Source organism: Chiloscyllium plagiosum, unplaced genomic scaffold, assembly GCF_037043375.1.
Source record: "Chiloscyllium plagiosum isolate Xiang-an unplaced genomic scaffold, Cpla_swu_hap1 HiC_scaffold_19, whole genome shotgun sequence".
Taxonomy (NCBI): Eukaryota; Metazoa; Chordata; class Chondrichthyes; order Orectolobiformes; family Hemiscylliidae; genus Chiloscyllium; species Chiloscyllium plagiosum.
The window spans coordinates 28,278,250-28,301,123 of NW_028270157.1; the positions used below are offsets into that span (position 1 = coordinate 28,278,250).

General features: G+C 40.3%; 1 protein-coding gene across 2 annotated transcripts in view; it reads left to right on the forward strand.

Annotated features, from left to right (window-relative positions):
- msrb3 (methionine sulfoxide reductase B3) overlaps positions 1-22,475 on the forward strand; it is a 131,847-nt gene extending 109,372 nt beyond the window's left edge. For both annotated transcript variants that reach the window (XM_043709653.2, XM_043709654.2), the window contains 2 exons: positions 19,571-19,668; positions 21,736-22,475. In XM_043709653.2, coding sequence (XP_043565588.1) covers positions 19,571-19,668; positions 21,736-21,891 — 254 coding nt within the window. In that variant the 3' untranslated portion in view covers positions 21,892-22,475. The remainder of the gene's footprint in view (positions 1-19,570; positions 19,669-21,735) is intronic.
- The last annotated feature ends 399 nt before the right edge of the window (positions 22,476-22,874 follow it).

The following is a 22,874-nucleotide window of genomic DNA, read 5'->3' on the forward strand; positions in this document are numbered from 1 at the left end:
GCCATTGCCAGAATGTTGTCAGGGCACACAACCTATTCAGAATCGAATACCTCCAGCCTGACCTCAGTCATGTTGGGACATCTGCAGGAGGTTGAGATGGATGTTCTGGCAACCTAACTCTTACCCGCTTGACATTATACACACCTGCCATCTGACCTCACACCCAGCTGGCACCCTTTTTACCCAGCACCCTAACCTCACTTACCTTATATACTTGGCATTTAACAGCAATGATCAATGATTCTGGATCTTTGAATTTCAGCATGTGGCAGCTAACTGTTATGGGGCAGAGAGAGTGGTTTGGCTTCAATGCAACAAAACTGTCAGAATGGAAGTATGGCACGGCACTTCTGAAGGAGCCCAATCAGAATGTTCGGGCAGAAATGCAGAGCTCTCTCAAAACTCCAGCCCCTCATTGTTAGGTATGCCTGCTGCTTCTAACCTGCCCTCTGCACTCTTCACTGAAGTAAGGTTGATCCCCTAGTTGGTGGTAATGGTGAACTGAGGATATGGTGGATCATGGGGTTACAGATTGAGATTGAATAAGGTTCTGCTGATAATGATGACCCATGGCACCTTGGAGTTGGCCAGTTTTCAGTTGCTAGATCTGTTTGAAATTTATCCCATTCAGTATGGTGGAGGGTATCTTCAATGTGAAGACAATCACTTTGTCACTCCTACCAGTGCTATATTGACAGGTGCATTTGCTACGGTAGATTGGTAAAGAGGATATCAAGTACATTTTACTCCCTGGATTCTCTGTCACATGCAGTTTCCCAGTTAAGCTATAAATTTGACATGAGGCATCTAAATGAAGAGCTTTAATCAATAATCTGAGGGTAAGAGTATTAAATTAGATTCTCTACAGTGTGGAAACATGTCTTTCAGCCCAACAAGTCCACACCGACCCTCCGAAGAGTAACCCACCCAGACCTCTGACTAAAGAACCTAACAGTATGGGCAATTAAGCATGGCCAATTCACCTGACCTGCACATCTTTGGATTGTGGGAGGAAACCGGAGCACCCGGAGCAAACCCATGCAGACACAGGGAGAATGTACAAACTCCACACAGACAGTTGCCTGAAGCTGGAATCGAACCTGGGACCCTGGTGTGTGGGGCAGCAGTGCTAACCACTGAGCCACCATGTCACCCATCAAGTAGAAGAAGAGAAATAAAGAAATTCAGGTGATAAAATCAGTCTCTACCACTAACAAAGATAGTTACATGTTATGCTACTGTGCAAGACCAGTTTTTGACCTTTTTGACCTCAAATGCAACAGGTAATAAAAGTTTTCTGAGTGAACAGGTGCTCAAACTGATTTGAACTTGATTGAACCTGCCAACAATCAAACTCACTTTCCTAATTCAGATCCTGGTGAAAGTGGGTATGGCAGATACTGGAGATTAGAGTCAAGATTAGAGTGGTGCTGAAAAAGCACAGCAGGTCAGGCAGCATCTGAGGAGCAGGAAAATCGTCATTACGGGCAAACGCCCTTCATCAATTGGGCTGCCCTACTGATCAGTTTGGCTGCCCTCATTCCTTGGAGGTGACTGTTAGTGGCTGCTGTTAAATATGGTGAATGTTGCTGTTAAAGATAACGAATGCTGCTGCAACTTTGAGAGATATTCCATTCCTTTTGGAATTTTATAACAGACTTGGCCATTTAATCACAATTCAGTTTTCTTATCTACCAAACATATTATATTTCCACTGGGGAGAATACATTTTGTAACCATGATTTTAGTTCCAGTTATAAAAGGAAAAGCATCTAGGAGCTAAAACTCTTGTTCAATCTGTTGCTTGGCAAGATATTCCGTTTTTCAAAAAAGTGAAGTGTTCCTTAAGTGTGTGCTTATGATTTCTGGCTTGATTTGTTGCTTACAGCATTGAGTAATAAAATAAAAAGTAATCTTGCTGTCACAACTGCAGATATGATAATACTTTGTTAGAAGCTGGCCTAACCTGATAAGATATGAGGCAATTGTGTTTTCTGGGTTTTACCTTCAGCATACCGATGACATATTCCACTTTTTGTTTCTCTGGTCTTCTGATATAAACATATATTGCCAGCAGTGATGCTCAACAGTGTAAAATTGAGTAAGTGACATTTGGAAGGTGTCTTACGAATCATACCTTACAGATAATATCCCACCATCACCATCTCTGGATATACATTGTCCCATCAGCAGGACAGACCTAGCAGAGGTGGCAGCACATTGGTATATAGTCAGGAAGGAGATGCCCTGGCGTCCTCAACATTAACTCTGGACCCTTTGAAGTCTCATAGCTTCAGATTAAACCTGGGGAAGGAAACTTCTTGCTGATTACCACATTACCATCCTCCATGAGATGATGATTCTGTACTCCTCCATGTTGAACAACACCTGGAGGAAGCACTGAGGGTTGCATGGGAGAAAATGTACTCTGTGTTGAGGATCACAATGACCAACATCAAGAGTGGCTCAGCAGGAGGACTGCTGATCAAGCTGTTCGGGTCCTAAATGACATAACTGCTAGATTTGGTCTGTGGCAGGTAATGAGGAAATTAACCAGAAGGAAAAACCTCCTTGACCTTATTGAACCCAATCTGCCAGCTGCAGATGTATCTGACCATGACAGTATTGGTCAGGGTGACTAGTGCCCAGTCCTGGTGGAGATGCCCTGCCTTCACATTGAGAATATGCTCCACTATGTTATATGGCAAGGTCACCATGCTAAATGGGGCAAAATGTCAAACAGGTCTAGCACCTCAAGAATGGGCATCCATAATGTGCTAGGGACCACTCACAGCAGCAGAATTGTACTCCAGCACAATTTGTAATCTCATCGCCTCAGCTGTTACCATCAAACCAGGTGATCAATGTAGGATGGAACACCTGCTTTTAGGCACCAAGCATACACAAAAGTGAGGTATCAATCTGGTGAAGCTACCAGACAGCATTAACATGCCAACAGCATAAACAGTAAGTGATAGACAAGAGTTAAAGAGATCCCACAACCAATGGATGAGATCTGAGCTCTGCAGTCCTGCCACATCCAGTCGTGAATGGTGGTGGACAATTCAAAAATTCATTGAAGGAGGAGGTTTCAGAAATATCCCCATCCTCAGTGGTGAAAGGGCCCAATAACCAGGACAAAAGATGAGGTTGAATCATTCGCAGCAATCTTCAACCAGAAGTGCCGAGTGGGTGATCCATCTTGGTCTCCTCCAGTGGCCCCCAACATCACAGTGACCAGTCTTCAACTTGTTTGATTCATTTGGAGGCACTGGAAGCAGCAAAGGCTATGGACTGTGACAACATTCAGGCATTAGTATTGAAGATGTGTGCTCCAGAATTTGACATTCCCTAACCAAGTTGTTCCAATACACTAGCATCTACCCAGCATTGTGGAAAATTGCCTACATTAGACCTGGACACAAAAAGCAGGACAAATCCAGCTGAGCCAATTACCTCCCCATCAGTCTACTCTCTATCATTAGTAAAGTGATGGAAGGTTTCATCAACACTGCCATCAAGCAGCACCTGATTACCAATAATCTGCTCAGTGATGCCTAGTTCTGCCAGGGCAACTCACTTCCTGACCTCATGGTTCAAACATGGACAAAAGAGGTGAATTCTGGAAGTGAGGTGAGTGTGTCAGCCCTTGACTTCAAGGCTGCGTTTGACTATGTGGCATCAAGGAAACCAAGCAAAACTGAAATTAATGGGTATCAAGAGTCAAACTCTGCACTGCTGGACTCATGTCTGGCACATAGGAAGATGGTTGTGGTTGTTGGAGGTCAGTCATCTCAACTCCAAGACATTTCTGCAGGAATTCCTCAGGATAGTGTCCTAGGCCCAAAACTCTTTAGTTACTTCATCAATGACCTTCCCCCTCATCATAAGGTCAAAAGTAGGGCTGTTCACCAATGATTGCACAATGTTCAGCACCATTTGTGACTCCTCAGGTACTGAATCAGTCCAAGATCAAGTACAACAAGACCTGGATAATATCCAGGCTTCGGCTGAGAAGCGGCAAGTAACATTCACATTACACAAACCCCAGACAATGACCAATTCCAATCAGAGACAATCTAACTACTGCCCCTTGACAGTGTTACCATCACTGAATCCCCCAGTATCAGTATGCTGAGCATTACTATTGACCAGAAACTCAACTGGAATCAGACATAAAAACAGTGACTGCAAGACCAGGTCAGAGGCTAGGAATACTGCAGCAAGTAACTCACCTCCTGACTCCTCAAAACCTGTCCACCATCTGTAAGGTAAGGTTTACTGTGTGATGGAATGTTCTCCACTTGCCTCAAGAAGTTCGACACCATCCAAGGCAAAGCAGCCTGCTTTATTGGCATCACATCCTCCACCAATGCTCAGTAGCAGCAGCGTGTATGTTCTACAAGTTACACTGCAGAAATTCACCAAAGATCCTCAGACAAGCATCTTCTAAACCCACAACCACTTCCATCTAGAAGGACAGGGTAGCGAGTGAATGGGATTAACACCACCTGCAAGTTCTCCTCCAAGTCATTCACCATCCTGATGTGGAATAATATTGTGTTCCTTTACTGTCTCTGGGTCAAAATCTTGGACTACCCTCCCTCAAGGCATTGTCAGTACTATAGTCCATGGGCTGCAGTGGTTCAAGAAGACAGTTCAAGGTACCACCACCTCAAGGGCAGTAAAGTCAGCGACCCCTATGTCCCATGAACAAATAAACAAAACCTTAAAAAGTCCATATACAAGAATTGCTTCAAAATGTGGAAATCGGGAAATAAAAATAATGTTGCCCTGGATAATCCTGGTGTTTGCATAAAAATGGAATCGTGAAGAGGATGTTATTGGTATCTGGCAATGTGGTGCATAAGCAAACTATTTTAGTCTCACAAAAGACTGTTACAGCAGACAGCCTGCATTCAACTGAATCAGAATGAAGAATAAAGAATATTCAGGCAGTTGTAAGGGATCATTAAAATTAGAAAATTTCATTAGAGGGCAAGATGGAAAGCAGATTCAAATGAAATGGATAATGGAGGAGAAAATATCCATTATGAGGGGATGTATCAGGAATAAGCAGATACTGAGAGACTTGAAGGGAAGTAAGTTTGTGTTAAATGTATACACATGATTTCTGCAAACATTAGGAATAAGATACTAGAATTGGATACAGTTGTAATGTTAGAGAATCATGATATTCTCAGAAACATGTGTAAACTGTGCTAAAAAGAGTGACTGCACTATTCAGGCATGTAAAGTGTTCAGAAAAATAAAACAAGAACCTAGTGGTATCGCCTTAATATCAGAGACATGTGGAAAGAAAGGAATGTTAATTTGCAGTCATCGTCAGATGATCAATCTGCTCTGCTGAGTGATAGAAAGTGTTTGTGTGAACAGTAATGTTATCTACTTTGTCTTTACCTCATGAAGAAAGATGCTTACGGACCTTTGATATAGCTAGTTACCTTCTTAATCCCATTTAATGGGACATTTGCATTGGCTAAGTGTAAACATGATTATCTTATGACTTGGTGAATCAAGAAAGTAAAAGAGTTGCATTTATCTTGATTTGAAGTTGAAAAAGGTTCAAATAATAGAAAAGAAGTAGGTCATGCAGTTTCCCTCAGGGAATGGAACAGCACTTGGGAGGGACCATAACCTCTTGTAAAATTTATTGTTGGCTCCAATTTTAATGATGCCATCAAAAGCTAATACACTTGAATTTGAAAGAACTCTGTTGGCTCTGCCTGGGTGTCCTTGTCACCTGCTGAGTTGAACAGATTAAAATCCCAGTCCGTCAGCTCTAGTGCAGTAAGTTCTCTGGGCAATTGCAAAATCCCACCTGCCAGGTTTCTTCAGCTTTAAATGTGCAGCTTTAAACCTGCTTCCCAAGATTGGATCTGTTCCAACACTTTCTAAAAAGGATAATACTATAGCATGTTACGAATTTTTCCTTTGAGTTTTCTCTCATCCTATCTTGAAGGTACCAACTCTGCCTTGTGGTCTGGTTCCTGGGAGCAGATCTTTAGTACAAAGGTTACTCACCAAGTGTGTCTAGCAAGTGAGCTTTGGGAGCCCGTTCCATCACAGTGGGCATTGCAATTTATTTACATCTGGACATCCACCAGCACAGATTCTGTTAGTCGATGGTTAGAACTGGTTACGTTTTCCTTTCTCTTTATCATAATAAGCTCCAGTGCATGGAGGTCAATTGCATTGCCTTTACTGCCCCCTGGCTGAGATCAACTAACCTAGCAGAAATGAGCAATCAAACATCAATCTGACATGTTCTCTGTAACCTCAGTAGCTAGTTGATACATATAAACTCTAAATCATTGAAAAGCCTGTCTCTGTAAATTTCAGTAAAAGAAACTGTGGTGGAATTAAAGCTTTAGAAACAACTTCTGGCAGCAACTCTGAGAACTTTATTAAAACTCAGGAGATCTGTGACTTTCTTGGCAAGCTCTCTTGAAACTTGAGGTAATCTATGTAATTGCAATAACTAATCAAAATGCCTGAATAGAAATCTAAATACAAACAAGGAAATAAATATATATGTGGTATTGGTGAATTGGATGTGCCATGAATGAGGAGTAAAGCTAAAGATACCTTAGTCTTACCTGCTCTCCCATTAGAGAGAAAGAAAGATGAATAGTGGTAATTTAACCTGAAGGTCACCATGCCTCAGACAAGGGGAGAGGTTGAGAAGGAGAGTTCTTTGTGGTGACCTCAGCTCGTGTGAGAACTGAACCTATGCTATTGGCGTCACGCAACATCGCAAACCAGCTGTCCAGCCAACTGAGCTAAACCAACCCCCATGTGAGGAGTTGAAGTTCCATAATAACTCTGGGCAAGCAATTGGAGCAGGGAGAGGGACTGCTTGTTATTAACATATTTCTGGTCCGTATAAACAATATGGCGTTGGTGAATTGAGAATTGATTGACCCATGGGAGCGATCTCCAATATTCTCCTAAATGATGCATTGGAACAGCAGGCCTTGATCCTGTTCTGGGCCAAGGGAGACATTTAAATATCAGTGAGAATGTGCCAGTCATTTGCATGGATCCTGCACATATGATGTCGCCCTGATTTTAATCCTCAGCAGACCTCATTCTCACTGGACAGCACAGTCAAAATCAAGGCCAAGTATGGTTGTGTTAAGAAAAAGCCCATTACCTACTATTTCTTTTGCAAAGCTTAGTGTTTTTGACAATAGAATTTACTTTGTATAAGTTCATCTGGCAATAAGCATCAAGGTTCGCTGAGATAAAAAATAGTCATGAATTAACCGAGCAATATGTTTTGCAGCTATTTGTGCAGTATACGTAAATATCGAAGAAAATCTTTGAACTTAGCAACAGCAGTGTAATAAAGATAGGCAAAAATTAAGAATAGGAATTCAGAAACCATTTAATAGAACTGCATTGAATAAACCATGAAAAAATTAAGCCTGTCATATTTATTGACGTGGTGCAGCAATGCTGTGGTAGACCTTAGAGGTTTGACAGGGAATGTTTCAGAGGAAATATTTTGCAGACTTGCTTCCTGCAACCTTAAAGTGACTATTATGTCTGGTGCATTGAATAAATAATGTTTTACATTGAATTAAAAAGAAAACTGCCTGCTCCTAAGAAAGAAAATAAATTTATACAATTATTAGCTGCCACAAGGTTTTATTAATATTGTTGGCTATATGAACACTTCACATTTCTAAATATGAAAGAAAGCAAAAATCCCAATTCTAGACTTGGAAACATAGTTTAGTTTTCTTTATGGTTATAAATATTAGGTGCTATTTTCAGAACACGAATATATCAGCTTCACAGTGGATGAGATGTCCACCATGACTATCTAATTATGTAAACAGGAGATTTGAACTGGAGGCCCACTCTCAGCTTTGCTGAGCCATGACTGGCTTCTTTGAAGCCCCATGTTTCCCAGAACTTTTCTTCAGCCCTACCTCTTCTGTTATGGACCAGGCCAAACACCTCAAAATATTTAAAAAGATATCCCAGACCCTAACTTTTAGGCAGATGTGAAATGGATATTCCAGGAGTGATGCAGCTGGTCAGATCACTTGGCTTTAAGCAAAACAGCATTTATTTATACACTAAAGTTGTAACACAAACAAAAGAAAACAGCATTTAGAATAACTTAACTTATTTGAAAACCCAACCGACTCTATTACAACTTAGAAAGCTGTTCTAATTCCCGCAACATCCCATAAGCATACTCCTTGACAAAAGGTACTTTCAAACTCCCTGTTCAATGTAATGTACTGAGCACATAATCAGCTAGGAGAGATTTCAGAGAGAAAGTTAGGCAAGATCTCTGTTGAAGCATGGAAGCTCTTTTCACTGCAGATACTTCTCTGCTCCTAGTGGCTTCTGACTCCCTGCTAAAACTAAACCAAACTAGAAAAAAACTGAACTGGGAGAACTGGCCATTCCCCTTTCATTGTACAAAACCTAAAGCCCTCTTCTGAGTATCTGTTACCATTTCAGCACCACTGACTTTACAACCCTTCTTGAAAAAAAGCAAGGACAACATAATCTTGTTAAAGAGGCAACATTGTCACACCTACACTGAGCTGCACCTCACAGTCGTGTCACGTGGCTGACACTTTATGGCCATTCTGAGTCCAGTGGTTTGTTTTTGTGTCAGTCCCAGTGTCTCCTACTGACTGCTCCACAACTCTACAGGTACGTATTGATGATCAGGTAGGCCAGCTCCTTTAAATGTTTAAGAAAAAAACTGTGATACTCTCTCAATCATACTGCCATTATGCAGGGATACCTGAGGCCTACCTGTAAATGGAATGCTCGCCATATCCAAGAAGCAACTAAGTTCGGGTTTTGTAATAATCTGAAAACTCTCAGCGATATGGATTCCTGCATCTCTGTTCTTAGTGGCATACCCTGCTGGTTCAGTTCCGCATGTCCCTTCCTGTTACTTCTCATTATCTATTCCAGCTACAGTGCATTCCCTGCAGTCACCTCTGGTGAAAGTGTGTCTGTGAAAACCCTTTGCCAGTAGCCAGTAAGGTTAGCAGCCCTAGTTGGGCAATGCTGAATATTTGATGAAATGTATATCTGATCCCAGTATAATCCAGTCACATCTCTGAATGTTATTGAGTCTGAGAGTGAGTGATTGGAAAACCCAAAGAGTGGAAGCATTTTACCTGAAGGAAGCTTGGGAAAGATACTTTATTCCAACAGTACCAAATCTTAACCCAATAAAATGACATCCATTTACTAATAATATCTGTAACATTTGAATTCCCATTATAACTAATAATGATACAATAGCCCACTGATTTTTATGGAACAGGTAGTCATATTTTTAACACTCCTACACAATACTAACAAAAGTAGATGTTCCTTAAATTATCTGTAATACACAAAACAAATCACTGACAAGGTATATAGTAAGTCTAATTAAACCAGAACCTCTACTGACATTCTTAAACATCTAAGGTAAACAGATTGATTCCATTTGACTTGCAGCTTTGTAAATCACTCCACTTTGTATTATTCCCTATTCAATGTACCATACTGAGCACGTAAGTGGTTATAATTTAGATTTTATCAAATGCCAAGTGCTTTTTAACATGTGACAAAGGTAATTGCTAAATAATTATAGATTTTGCATTAGCTATTTGATTGATGATTTTCGAAAAGACCAGGCTCTGAGTGAATACTACAACACCCCTGCATTGTGTTAGTTTACATAGTTGGAATAAGTCCTAAAAACAAGAAGCGAAAATGTCAAGAGGTTATTTTGGTGAACCACAATTATTTCAACTACTTTTATTACTGGAGAGCAGCAACATTATTGGCAGTTACTAAACTAGGACTTCAAAGGGAGAATATGCATCTGGCTGATTTATATCACATTGTGGTAATAGGAGGTTTTGGATTTTCAGATGGAGGGAAAAATTATGGTGTTAAAATGACATAGCTTCTGATTAAGTGACCAAAGTTCTATGAATATTAATAAGGATAATGAATGACTTAGAAAGTAGTGTCAAATGTTTAGTAGGCAGAAGAAAGCCGAACAGTTGCTGCTGAAGTGTTTCAGAAGCAGCAACGCAAGAAAAGATCTGAACAATGTGCCATAACGTTTTGATCAAATTGAATTCATTATTAAGACTTTGAATGCATTTTATAATTAATTGAAATAAAATGAATTTTAAACTCAATTATGTGGTTTAACCCTTCAAGCATTCGGCTTTTGTGATGACAACCGTATGGAGTTTATTCAGCAGACTAAGATTTAAAATACTCTCTCCCCCACGAAAGTCAGTGTTCCTTTCCTAACCTGTTTACTGTTTACCTACGGTGGCGAGCCTCGTGGAAATAATCTCCAAACTTGACGCGAAGATCGACGCCTTCATCGAAGAGTCCGGGAGCCGATGGAATTCAATCTCAGCCGCGCTACTAAAGCACGACTGAGACATCAAGGAAATCGAACGCCGAGTCGGAGGAGTGGAGCTAAAGGCCGCGACCTCCGAGACTATAGCAGAATTGGCCGTGGATCGAGTCCGGACCTTAGAGAACCACATCGATGACCTCATTTGCTGGGCCTTCCCGAACGGGAAGAGGAAGGCAAACCTAAAGCATTTCTCGAGCAGTGCCTTCCACAGCTTTTAAATCTGGAGGCTGGATCAGGCCAGGTAAGGGTGAAATGGGCCTACCGGGTTGCAATACGTGGGCCTAGCTCGAACCAGCGCCCCCGCCCGGTCCTGTTCCGGCTGCAGAGTTATAAGGAGAAGCAGATACTCTTAGGAGCTTCCAGAAATCTTGGGTAAGATCCCCAAGCCATGATTTATAAAGGATCCAAGATTATGTTATTCCAGGACTTTTCCCCAGCTCTGGTCCAAAAGAGGAAGGCGTTTGACGAAGTGAATAAGTGTTTAAAGGACTTAAATGTTCAGTACTCCTTGCGCTACCCAGCAACGCTACGCTTTAACCATGAAGGGTCCGTGTACAACTTTGGATCGCCAGAGAAGGCCAAGGAATCTTTGGACTCTCTTAGATAAATTGTAAGAGTTAATTGATGTTGTTTTGCTCTCCCCCACCCCGCTTTTGATATGGAATTTTAAAAAAATCGAGGGGGCAAAAAACATATCGATTCTGGTATGACATTTATGTGGATTGGAGTAAAAAGAAAAATCTCTGCCCTGTGGATGGAGGCATCTCCATACATCTACTAATCCTAATTCTTTGTTCAAATCCACCAATTGTCTAGATCTGGGAGATACTCCTGCAGTACTCTTGGGAATCCTATCTATTTCCGGATCCATAATACAATTATGGTTTACACCCCGCTTTTTTTTATATTAATCCCTTTCATTACCTTACTGTTTAATATTATCTTCGGGGGGTTCTCTACTTAGCAATTTTCTCCCCCCCACCCTCATTTTTTAAATTTATATATAGGCTGGGGGTTCTAGTTAATGTAGTTCGGGGGAGGTGGTTACCTTATCCTATTTTATCTCTGTCTTTAGGAGCGGGGTTGTTTTCCCCTGTTATTTTGTTTTACTATATTTAATTATTACTTGTTGAGACTGTAATTTTATAGTTATATATGTATTAACATTACCAAATATATCCAGGTGTTGATGTTGGGGGGGGGGGGGGGGGGGAGGTGGGAAGGGGTAGGGTGTTCACTGTTAACTCTAGCTCTGTAGTGTATTTGAATTTTCTTCATCATATTGGCTCAAGGGTTGGGAGAATATATGATGGCTTTTGGAAAGGAAGTGATGCCCCCTGGGAACAAGAGGGAAAATCTCCATTTAAATACATTTTATATTTTTTTTATTTAGAAATAGTTTTTTATTATATTGGTGTGAGTGTTTTAGAGAGCCTTTATTTTTGTGAATTTTATATGCTCTATGCTCGGGATGTTTGGATAGGGTTTCTTCTCCCGAGGGGTCTTGGATCTGCCCGGACGATTATGGTTAATCAGTCGTTTAAATGGTGCACCTGGAATGTCAAGGGGAGTAATTCACCAGTCAAAAGGGAGAAAATATGATCAAACCTCAAGAAAGAAAGGGTTGATATAGCTCTCCTACAGGAGACACACTTATTGAAATTATGACAGGGTGGATTTGATCAGGCCTTCTTTTCTTCCTTCAGCTCCAAAAGTAGGGGAGTTGTTAACCTTATTCGGAAGAATTTCCCTTTCAAAATCCTAAATCAGATAAAAGACGAATCTGGACGATATATTCTGATTAAAGCGCTTATAAGTAGAGAGGAATATGGGATCTTAAATCTGTATTGTCCCACGGCACATCCTTTTAAATTTATCATGGAAGCCTTCTCAAAATTGACGGCTCTCGGTGCTCGTCATACAATTATAGGGGGAGATTTTAATTGTATTATGGATCTGGAAATAGATAGAATTCCCAAGAGTACTGCAGGAGTATCTCCCAGATCTAGACAATTGGTGGATTTGAACAAAGAATTAGGATTAGTAGATGTATGGAGATGCCTCCATCCACAGGGCAGAGATTTTTCTTTTTACTCCAATCCACACAAATGTCATACCAGAATCGATATGTTTTTGGCCCCCTTGATTTTTTTAAATTCCATATCATCCTGTAAAATAGGCAGTATAGCAATTTCTGATCACGCTGTTGTATATATGGAAATCAAGGTGAGGAACAATAAGACATCCCCCCGGCATTGGCGTATGGATCCCTTGCTGTTGAAGGATAGTAAATTTGTAAAGTACTTCTCTCAAGAATTTAAAACTTTTTTAGAAATTGATTCAGATATGGATAGCAACCCATCAATGATGTGGGAGACCATCAAAGCTTACGCACAAAGTTTGTTCATTTCATGCTCAGCGACACAGAAAAAATTAAAGGGAGAACAACAGCGTCTGCTCGAAGCTCGCTTAAAAGGGGCTGAAACAGCATACGCTGACAGACCTTCTATTATCAAATTACAAGGGAACACTGCCCTTAGGACAGCTCTAAACACCACGCTTACCCAATCGGCTAAGAGGGAAATATTATTTGCAAAACAAAGCTTATATGACTTTGGCGATAAACCTGGTAGATACAGCATTTCTCGCAAAGAAAAAAAGGCCCCTCAAACTATCACGTCTATCAAGAAAGTACGGGTATTCTGACTCATGATCATAAAAGGATTAAAGCAATCTTTCGAAAATTTTATTCTGATTTATATAAATCGCAGGATTGCAAAGACAGAACTAGGACAATGCAATCATTTTTTAAAGACATGACCTTTCCGGACCTGAATGTTCCCTTAACAAGCCAAAAAATACTTTACGCAATCAGGCAACTTCTGAACAGTAAAGCACCTGGCCCAGGTGGCTTTCAAGCTGAATTCTACAAAGAATTTACAGGAATATTGGCTGGTCCACTTATGGACATGTATAACTATTCATACAGTCAGGGCTGTCTCCCGCCTTCGCTGAAAGAGGTGAACATCTCTCTTATTCTCAAAAAAGGAAAGGACCCAGAAGATTGCACATCATACAGACCAATAGCCTTGCTAAATGTAGATTTTAAAATCCTTTCTAAAACATTAGCATTGAGGCTAAAAAGGGTATTGCCACACATCATAAAGGAGGATCCGACGGGGTTTATTAAGGGCCGTAGATCATCCAATAATGTCAGAAGGGTTTGAATGTGATTCAAGCCTGCCATCAGGGAAAGATACCAGGAGTAGTAGTCTCATTTGACGCGGAAAAGGCATTCAACAGGGTTGAATGGTCATATCTGTTTTACACATTGGAAAGGTTTGGCGTTGGAAAGGTGTTTACTAAATTGGTCTCAACACTGTATAATGATCCCAAAGCAGTTGTGATCACCAATGGATTAGGCTCGGATAGCTTCAGTGTGGATAGGGGCTGCCGTCAGGGATGTCCTCTTTCGCCATTGCTATTTACGCTAATAATTGAGCCACTAGCAGAAGCAATACGGGCTGATCCTAATATAACAGCCCCAAGGATTGGTATAGGTAAACATAAAATTACCCTTTATGCAGGTGATGTTCTTCTATTTCTCAGTAATCCTTTGATGTCTGTGCCTCACTTAATCCAAGTTATTAATACATTTAGTGTATTTTCAGGCTACAAAATTAATTTCTCAAAGTCGGAGGCTATGCCAATAGGTGGCCTTGCTAGTATATCCCACTTATTGGACAGATCCAACTTTCCCTTTCGGTGGTCCCTGGAGGGTTTCTTATATTTAGGCATTTTTATCACCCCAGTATTTAATTAGTTATACAAGGCTAACTTTGAGCATTTACTGGAAAGGATAAGGCAGGACCTCCTGCGATAGGGAGACCTTCCAATTTCCTGGTTAGTAGAATAGCACTAATTAAAATGAATGTCCTGCCCCGTCTCCTATACCCTATGAGAATGCTTCCGGTGATGCTGCCGAGGCTGGCACTATGTAAATTGTATGGCTGGCTGGGTTCCTTTATCTGGAATCATTGATGGTCCCTCATTAAGCTGAAGAAGCTACAGCTTCCACAGGCATGGGGAGGATTGGACTTCCCAGATTTTAGGAAATATCAGTTAAGTTCCCTATTAAGCTACATAGCCGATTGGGTCTTGTCTGACCCGTAATCAATCTGGCTGGACATCGAGGCTTCTCAAGTAAAATACCCACTTATTAACCTCTTGTTTTCAGACAAGAGAAAAATCATTGTGGATCAATGTAAAAACCCTATAATACTAAACACAATTAAAGCTTGGAATATAATGCGGCAAAATGAGGGCAACTCACATAAAACATCCCCCATGCTCCGATAGTGGGGGGAGCATGAGAATTTCAACTGGGGCTTACAGATGCCACTTTCAAACTCTGAAGATCCAGGGATATCTCATGTTTAGGGGATCTGTTTAAAGAAGGGGTCCTGATGTCTTTTGAACAGCTGCATCAAAAATTTGGATTACCTAATGGTGATCTCTTTCGATACTTCCAAATTCGAGATTACATACAGAAGAAGACTACGCTATTAGATAGTCTTTATAAATCAGATAGAGAACGTAGAGTGCTATGGCCAATGGGGGTATCTTCAATCAGCACTATTTATCATTTATTACATGATGAAGTATCGGGAGATATGGACAATCTGCTTAAAACATGGGATCAGGATTTGGGACTGGAAATCTCCATAGAAATGTGGAATGACATTTGGGGAAATGCCAGAAAAATCTCCATCGGCAACAGAACTCAGGCCATTCAGTTGAAGATACTTCATAGGGCCCATATAGCACCGGATTGATTGGCAAAATTTAAGGCAGGAGCATCTCCAATGTGTCCCAAATGTAAAATAGAGGTGGGCACTCTTGTACATTGCTTATGGACCTGTCATAAGATCTGTAAATATTGGACTAAAGTAGCAAGTGCTCTGACAGAAATCTTAGGAGTGGATCCAGTATCTCTCCTTTTGGGCTTTTCAAACTTCCCCTCCCTGGATATGCACGGGAAGAAATTAATTTCTATTCTCTCTTTCTGTGCAAGGAAAAATATTTTGATAAACTGGGTGGCTGAGGGACCCCCTGGACTTTCAAGTTGGCACAGAATAATCATGGAATGTATTCCCCTTGACCTCCTTACAAATATGGTGCACCAAAAGACCGAATTATTCCATAAAATATGGCAGCCCTTCTTGAATTACACAAATACAGATATTTTGGCCATCCTAACAAGGGCTTTTATTTAATTGAGATGGCGAACCTGGCTGGTCCGGGGCCCCTTGGGAGAGAAATCCCGCATGAATACGGGTTTTGTTATGACTCGATGTCAGCACATTCCAAGCATGTATCTCACTACCCAATTTCTGTGTTATCTGTCATTTTTTTTCCCCTGAATAATGTAAGAGACTTAATTATACACTCTGGTTAGTTGTAGGTTAGATTAGTAGTTAGTTGAGTTTTGGTTTTTTTCTCTTGGTATCTCTTTTCTTCTGTTTGATAGATTTTGGTTATTATTTATTTAAGATTTAATTGTATATCAATGTTTATACTTGGGTTTTTTTTATTTGTAAACTTGTAAACATACGTTAAGTTTTCAATAAAAATATCTATTAAAAAAAGTATCCATGTTAAAAAAACAGTATTCTGAAATCTGAGGAGGATGGAAACAATACAGAGCACGTTCTATATTGTGTGAAAATGAGAATTTCAATATTCAACAATGAGTACTATTATTGAAAATGGCTATAATTATGTCACGATGAAAAGAAATATAGTTGGAAGTATATGTTTCAACTTGCCAAGTGAAAATGAACAAACTGGCAATCTTCCATCTTGTGAGACAGTGGTTTGCACCTTGGTATTCAACACTGTGATAAACATTGCATGATTTGGCTCAGGACCTCCACTCTGGAATGGTATTGCTGAAGACAAAGAGTTGAAAAGTACTTCCTCTGTAACCACTTCTCTGGTATCTCAACTTTCTGTTTCACCTCTTCCAATGCCCCACTAAACAGTCAGACTTCAGAGGTCCCAACTGTTGGTCACTGACTCCCATGTGTCTGTCAGTGTCATACCTCTCTTTTAAGAGACCTTGTCGTAAAGGAGAAAGTGAGGACTGCAGATGATGGAGCCAAAAAGTGTAGCGCTGGAAAAGCATCCGAGGAGCAAGAGTATCAACATTTCGGGCATAAGCCCTGCATCAGGAATGTTGTGAAGAAAGGGACATTGAGCTGGTTGTGACTCTGTGGCCAGTTTACCATGTGCAAGGTCTGTCAGTATAAGATGGATGTGGTTAAATTATTGGAAATTAGCAGTTGTGATCATGGATTAATAATGGGTGTATGCTGATGGAATTAGCGTGCTCTAGGACTTATTTGTTGATGATCTGGTGCTGCCAAAAGAATCCAAGAATGCATCTGAGACAGAAAAGGTGAAAACTCTTCAAATTTTTCATCTAACAAATGTTATTCAGGATTGGGTACTATAGAAGGATGACTGAGGAAACAGAATTGGTTGGTGCTTAGTTTAACTGAATGGTTTCAATTAAAATTGAACATACATTGTAAATAGTTTTGAGGAGTAGGAGTCAATTTCAATATTCCCATGCAAATTGTAACACTTTGTGGATTTTAATTTACCATACTTCCTCTGGGAGTCCCCAGCATCACAAATGCCAGTCTTCAGCCAATTTGATTTGCTCCACATGATATCAAAAAATAGTTGAAGGCACTGGATACTGCAAAGGCTGTGCACCTTGACAATGTTCAGCAGAAGTACTGAATACGTGCTCCAGAATGTGCTGTGCGCAAAGCTAGGTTTTTCACTATAGCTACAACATTTGCATCTAGCCACCAATGTGGAAAATTGCCCAGGTATGTCCTGTACACCACCTGCAAGTTCCCCTCCAAGCCACTCATCATTTTGACTTGGAAATATATTGCTGTTACTTCAGTGTTGCTGGGTCAAAATTCTGGAAACCCCTCCTAATGGCATTGTGTGGGTATCTATTGTGAATGGACTGCAGCAGTTCAAAAATGCGGCTCACCACCACCTTCTCAAGGACAGCTAGGGATGGGCAATGAATCCTGGCCCAGCCAGAAGTGCGCAGGATCTCTCAGCAATCCTACAGTCTGGCAAAGTGACAATAAACATAATACACTCTTCTCAGCACTGGGAAGTAAACAGATCACTTCTTATATCAACTGCAAACTCCTCCTTCATTTGCCTCGTTGGAAACCTCATTACCTGATACAGTTCTTGGCTGCAAAGACTAACAAATCTCAACTTCAATTCTCAGATTTGTGCTGAGTAATCTGATCTTTTTTCAATGATTCATGACAAGTGGGAATCATTGGCAAAGTTTGCTTTAATTGCCCAAATCTGATTGTTGTTAAGAAGGTGGTGTCCTTTTGAACCACTGCAGTCCGTATGATGATGGTACAACCACAGTGTAACCAGAGAGGGAGCTGTAGGATTTTGGTTCCAGTGAGAGTGAAGAAACGATGATCTGAATCTCTAGCTGGGATGTATCCTCCCCCTCCACCCCCCATAACCCTCCCCAGTGTTGGCTTTGGTACCCTCAGGTGGCTCAGATAGTAAAAGATCAGCCAGGGTTCTCACCTGTTTGCTACTCACTGATTAATGTTGGAAAGTCTATATATGTTTAGCTCTCAGACATGAGGAAAGTATCAGGTATAGCCATCATGATTGAATTCCCTGCTCTCACTTGTTGTTTATGCAATTGGACAATGGTCACTTCAGCAAGATGCCAAAAGAGCCTAACCAGCAAATTGAAGCTTTTCACTGTATTTTACTGTATTATTCACTGCAAAATACACATGACAATAAGTCATTTATTTATTCATTCATTCAGTGATGTGGAGGTGCCAGTGTTGGACTGGGGTGGACAAAGTTAGAAGTCACATGACACCGTTATAGTCTAACAGGTTAATTTAAAATCACAAGCTTTCAGAGAGCTGCTCCTTTGTCAAGTGGAGCAGTACTCTGAAAGCTTATGATTTTAAATAAACCTGTTGGACTATAACCTGCTGTCATGTGACTTCTGACTTCAGTCATTCAAGTGTGAAAGTGAGAGAAGTTTAATTGATGGCCACTAATTTTTGACCCTGAAACATATGCAAAGTTCAAAGTCAGAGAGCAGAAACACCTCAGCTGCCTTTTTAACCTCCAAGGCCTACCCTCTACAATGCTCAGATGAACCAGTTAATAGGCGAGATGCTATACCATCTGAAACTAACACAAGATTGCTTAACTGTGCAATAAAAACCGAAAGAACTGTGGATGCTATATATATATATATATATATATCAGAAACAAAAACAGAAATTGCTGGAAAAGCTCAGTAAGTCTGGCAGCATCTGTGAAGAGAAATCAGAATTAACGTTTCATTTCCGGTGACCCTACCTCAGAACTGGTGGTGGCTAGGAAAATGTCGACTTATATGCAGAAGATAGGGTGGGTGAAGGAGATAAAGAGTAAACGATAGGTGGGGGTCGAGCCCAAAAAGAGAGAAGAACAGTTGGACAGACAAAGGAGTGGATACCAATCCTGCTTGGAGGTTGAATAGCTAATAATGGGGACTGTTATTGGCTAACAGTGAGTTGTGTGTAATAGCAGACTATGTGATAATAAGACCTGATGTATGAGGGTAGGGGCTAGGACATAGCAGAGTCCAAGTTTTAAAGTTATTGAACTTGCTATTGAGTCCAGAGGGTGCAGGTCCCCAAGCTCAAAATGCAGTGTTGTTATTTCAGCTTGCACTGAGCTTCTTTGCAGTACTGCAGCAAGTCTGGGGCAGAGATACTGGGCAGGGAACAGGGTACATCTCTCAAAAGATGAGACATGAATATTGGGCAGCGAAGAGTGAGACATAGACAAAATGTAAAAGTGGAATCTACCTAATATGATACATATACGTGTAAAGCAAAATTTCATGCTTTTATCAAGCAGTTCTGGAATGTCACCTTAAGCAACATTCATTTTGACTATTGATACTTGACTACTAAGTTATCACGACAGATCCTTTTTCAGGAATGCAGTGCTTATGATCCAGCAGTTAATAACGTTTAACTAATTATCCTGCAGGTTGGCCATCTTTCTATGATGTGTTGGATTCTAAAGCAATAACACAGGTTGATGACTTCTCCCATGGTATGCACAGGATTGAGATCAGTTGCAGCCATGTAAGTTTAATACATACTTCCACTCATGCACCATGTTTCTTCAGTTTCCAAGTATTTTTAATCTGGGATAGTTCTGGTCATGTACCGTGTTTCCACAGTTGCTGAGTGTTCAGTATGTGGAGGTGTCAATGTTGGATTGGGGTGGACAAGGTCAGAAGTTACATAACACCAGGTTAAAGTCCAATGCGTTTTGGATGTAAGTTAGCTCGCTGAGCTGGAAGGTTCATTTTCAGACATTTCATCACCATACTAGGTAACCTCTTCAGTGAGCCTCCGGTGAAGCACTCGTGTTACTGACCCACTTTCTATTTATGTGTTTAGGTTTCCTTGGGTTGGTGCCATCATTTCCTGTTTTTTTTTCTCAGAGCGTGAGAAAAAGAACAGGAAATGACATCACCAGAGGAAATGACACCACCAACTCAAGGAAACATAAACACAAATAGAAAGTGGATCAGTAATACCAGTGCTTCACCAGAGACTCACTTATGACATTACCTAGTATGTTGACGAAACATCTGAAAACAACCTTGCAGCTGAGCGAGCAAACTTACATCCAGAACCTCAACCTGAGCTACAAATCTTCTCAAAACTCCAACGGGTTTATTTGAAATCACAAGTTTTTGGAGTGCTATTGACTCCACGTGATGAAGGAACAGCGCTCTGAAAGCTTGTGATTTCAAATAAACCTATTGGACTACAACCTGGAGCCATGTGACTTATGACCTTTTCTGAGTATTGTTCAACTGGGACAGTTCAGCTTTTATACCAGTTTCAGTTTAAGTGATTATAGGTTTACTTAAGAGCCCAGTTCTTTACTCTGCAATTTACAGATTACATTTTATCGGAAGTAGGATTATTCCAGTGTAGAAGCTTCGACTCGGAAAACCGCCTATGATTACTCAAACTTTATAGAGTAGTGAAGCTATACAAAATTGAGTGCATTAATAGAAGAATCAGAATTGATCCTTGTGTCCCTAGTATAGAGAGGGTACAGTAAATCTCACTTTTGATAGCTATCTAGTGATCCCTGCTCAGAAGACATACAAGAACAGATTTGTTCAGATATGTTGTTGTAATAGTCATCAAAACTCTTTATATCAAATTTTGCAACTAACAGTTCGATAGAATTGTGGAACGTAAACCAGCAAGGGATCAATGTTCTCAGGAGGAAGGGGAGAAATGAATCGTGAAATTTAATTTAAAACTAAGAAAATGTATGCTGCACCTCCAGTACAATTTTTAAAAATTACTTAGGTTTCTACCACAAGATTATATTCACCAATAAATTCCAGCAAAATTGAGAAGTAATTTATTCATCATGTCCAATTAATATAAAATGGATCTAATAAATGGACTTGACTGAAATTATCTGGGGATTGCAACTCTAGATTTCAATTTGCATAAATATTGGCAATTAAATTCCCTGAGTCTTAAAACTGGAAAGGGATATTGGGGCTTAGGGAGATCCGTGTTTCCTGGGTAGCAGGAGGAGGACTGACCCTGGCAATCAGCTGATGGTCCAGCAACCTGACAGGACATGAGAAAGGTTCCCTCCCTTTTAACTACTCTGAATCGCTGTCACAAGCACACGGTCTGATTTCAATGTGTATGCAAGTGATGGTTTGACAGGCCTCCATGTGTGTACAAAAGCAATGGGCAGACCAGAAAACTTTAAATGAGACTTTTACTCTTTCCAGCACAGATTGACAGACATATGCTGGTGTTTCAACTTATTTTGTTCTGATCTTTGCTGTAAAGTTGATTCATGTCCACATGGGTCATTTTTTTTCCCTTGAAATCATTCAAAGTGATTAAATTGTGCATTGCTGAGTTAATGAAGTAATGTGTATATTTTAGAATTTGCAATCCCTTACCAAATTGCTAGAAGAATACTTTTTAACCAGGGTGAGAAATAGCTGCTATTAAAGGTTAAAAGGTTAGATCAGAGGGAATATTTAGATGTAATCTTCACTTTACTACCTTGTGGTGAATAATGCAGAGTTTAATGGTAATCTAAAATATCCTTTTTGTTACAAGAAAGCAATTACTTTTGCTGTTTTATTTCAGTGTGGTGCACATCTGGGACATGTCTTTGATGATGGGCCTCGTCCAACCGGTAAACGGTATTGTATAAACTCTGCCTCATTATCCTTTATACCCACGGGCCAGAGCTCAACTGATGAAGGCACCGATCCTGCCACATCTGGCAAGACTGAACTCTAGGCTACAGAAGGCTGATGGATGGGGTTATTACTTCACAAGCCCAAGCTCCAGGGACAAATATCTTCCTGCATTTAAAGTAATAAAATAACAAGTTATTTAAACACACACAAGTAAAGATCTTCTCTACAAAAGCACAGAACTTGTTTAAAATGAATATGACTATCCTTGTAAACTTTCTTCTTGCAGGATGTAGATTGTAACGGAGTAAGTCAATGTGGTTGGGTTTTTAAACTGTGGGAGTTCTACCATATAGCATAGAAAATCCATTGTACTGTTCCAGAGCAGCATAGCATGGCACAGGGCAGGCAGGAAAAGCAAGGTATTAGCAGTTTCCTCATCATGTAATTTGGAGACTGCCAGGAATGCTTGACAATGAAATGCAGTGGCAAGAGAAAGAAAAGTTCAAGCTTGGGTCACGCTGTCCTAAGCTGACAAAATCAGGAAAGCTACAGGATGTTATAAGTCAATGCGTTGAACATCAGAATTAAAATTATTTTTGTGAAGTGACATATATTTTCCCTTATCTTTTACTCAGAACTTGTTTTCAATACTATTGCCTTAATAAAAAAAATAGCAATATAAGACTGATGTGTGTGGCACTGTGTTGTGTATTGCACTGGCTGACCATAGGTCAATTCATTTACAGCTGGAATATATCAAGAGCACCTCAGTATATCTAGTTCCATTGTTGATGGTCTGCATCTTGAAAAAAATATTTTCAGTACTTTATCTCATGGAGTCTCCTGAAGCAAGGGTCAGAGCAGTGGAGCATGCTCAGATACTCGACATACATTCATTCATTGCAAAATATATCAGGGGAATGAATTCAATCAAGAGGAAGCAGACATTTAAAGAAAGATTCAAACTTCACTTCTACAAGTCTCCACCTTTGCACATGCTCATTAGAGCATGAAATCATTTATATGTGCATTTAGGAGGGTAGGATAATCATGATGGAATTTAAGGGGGTTGTGAGGATTTCC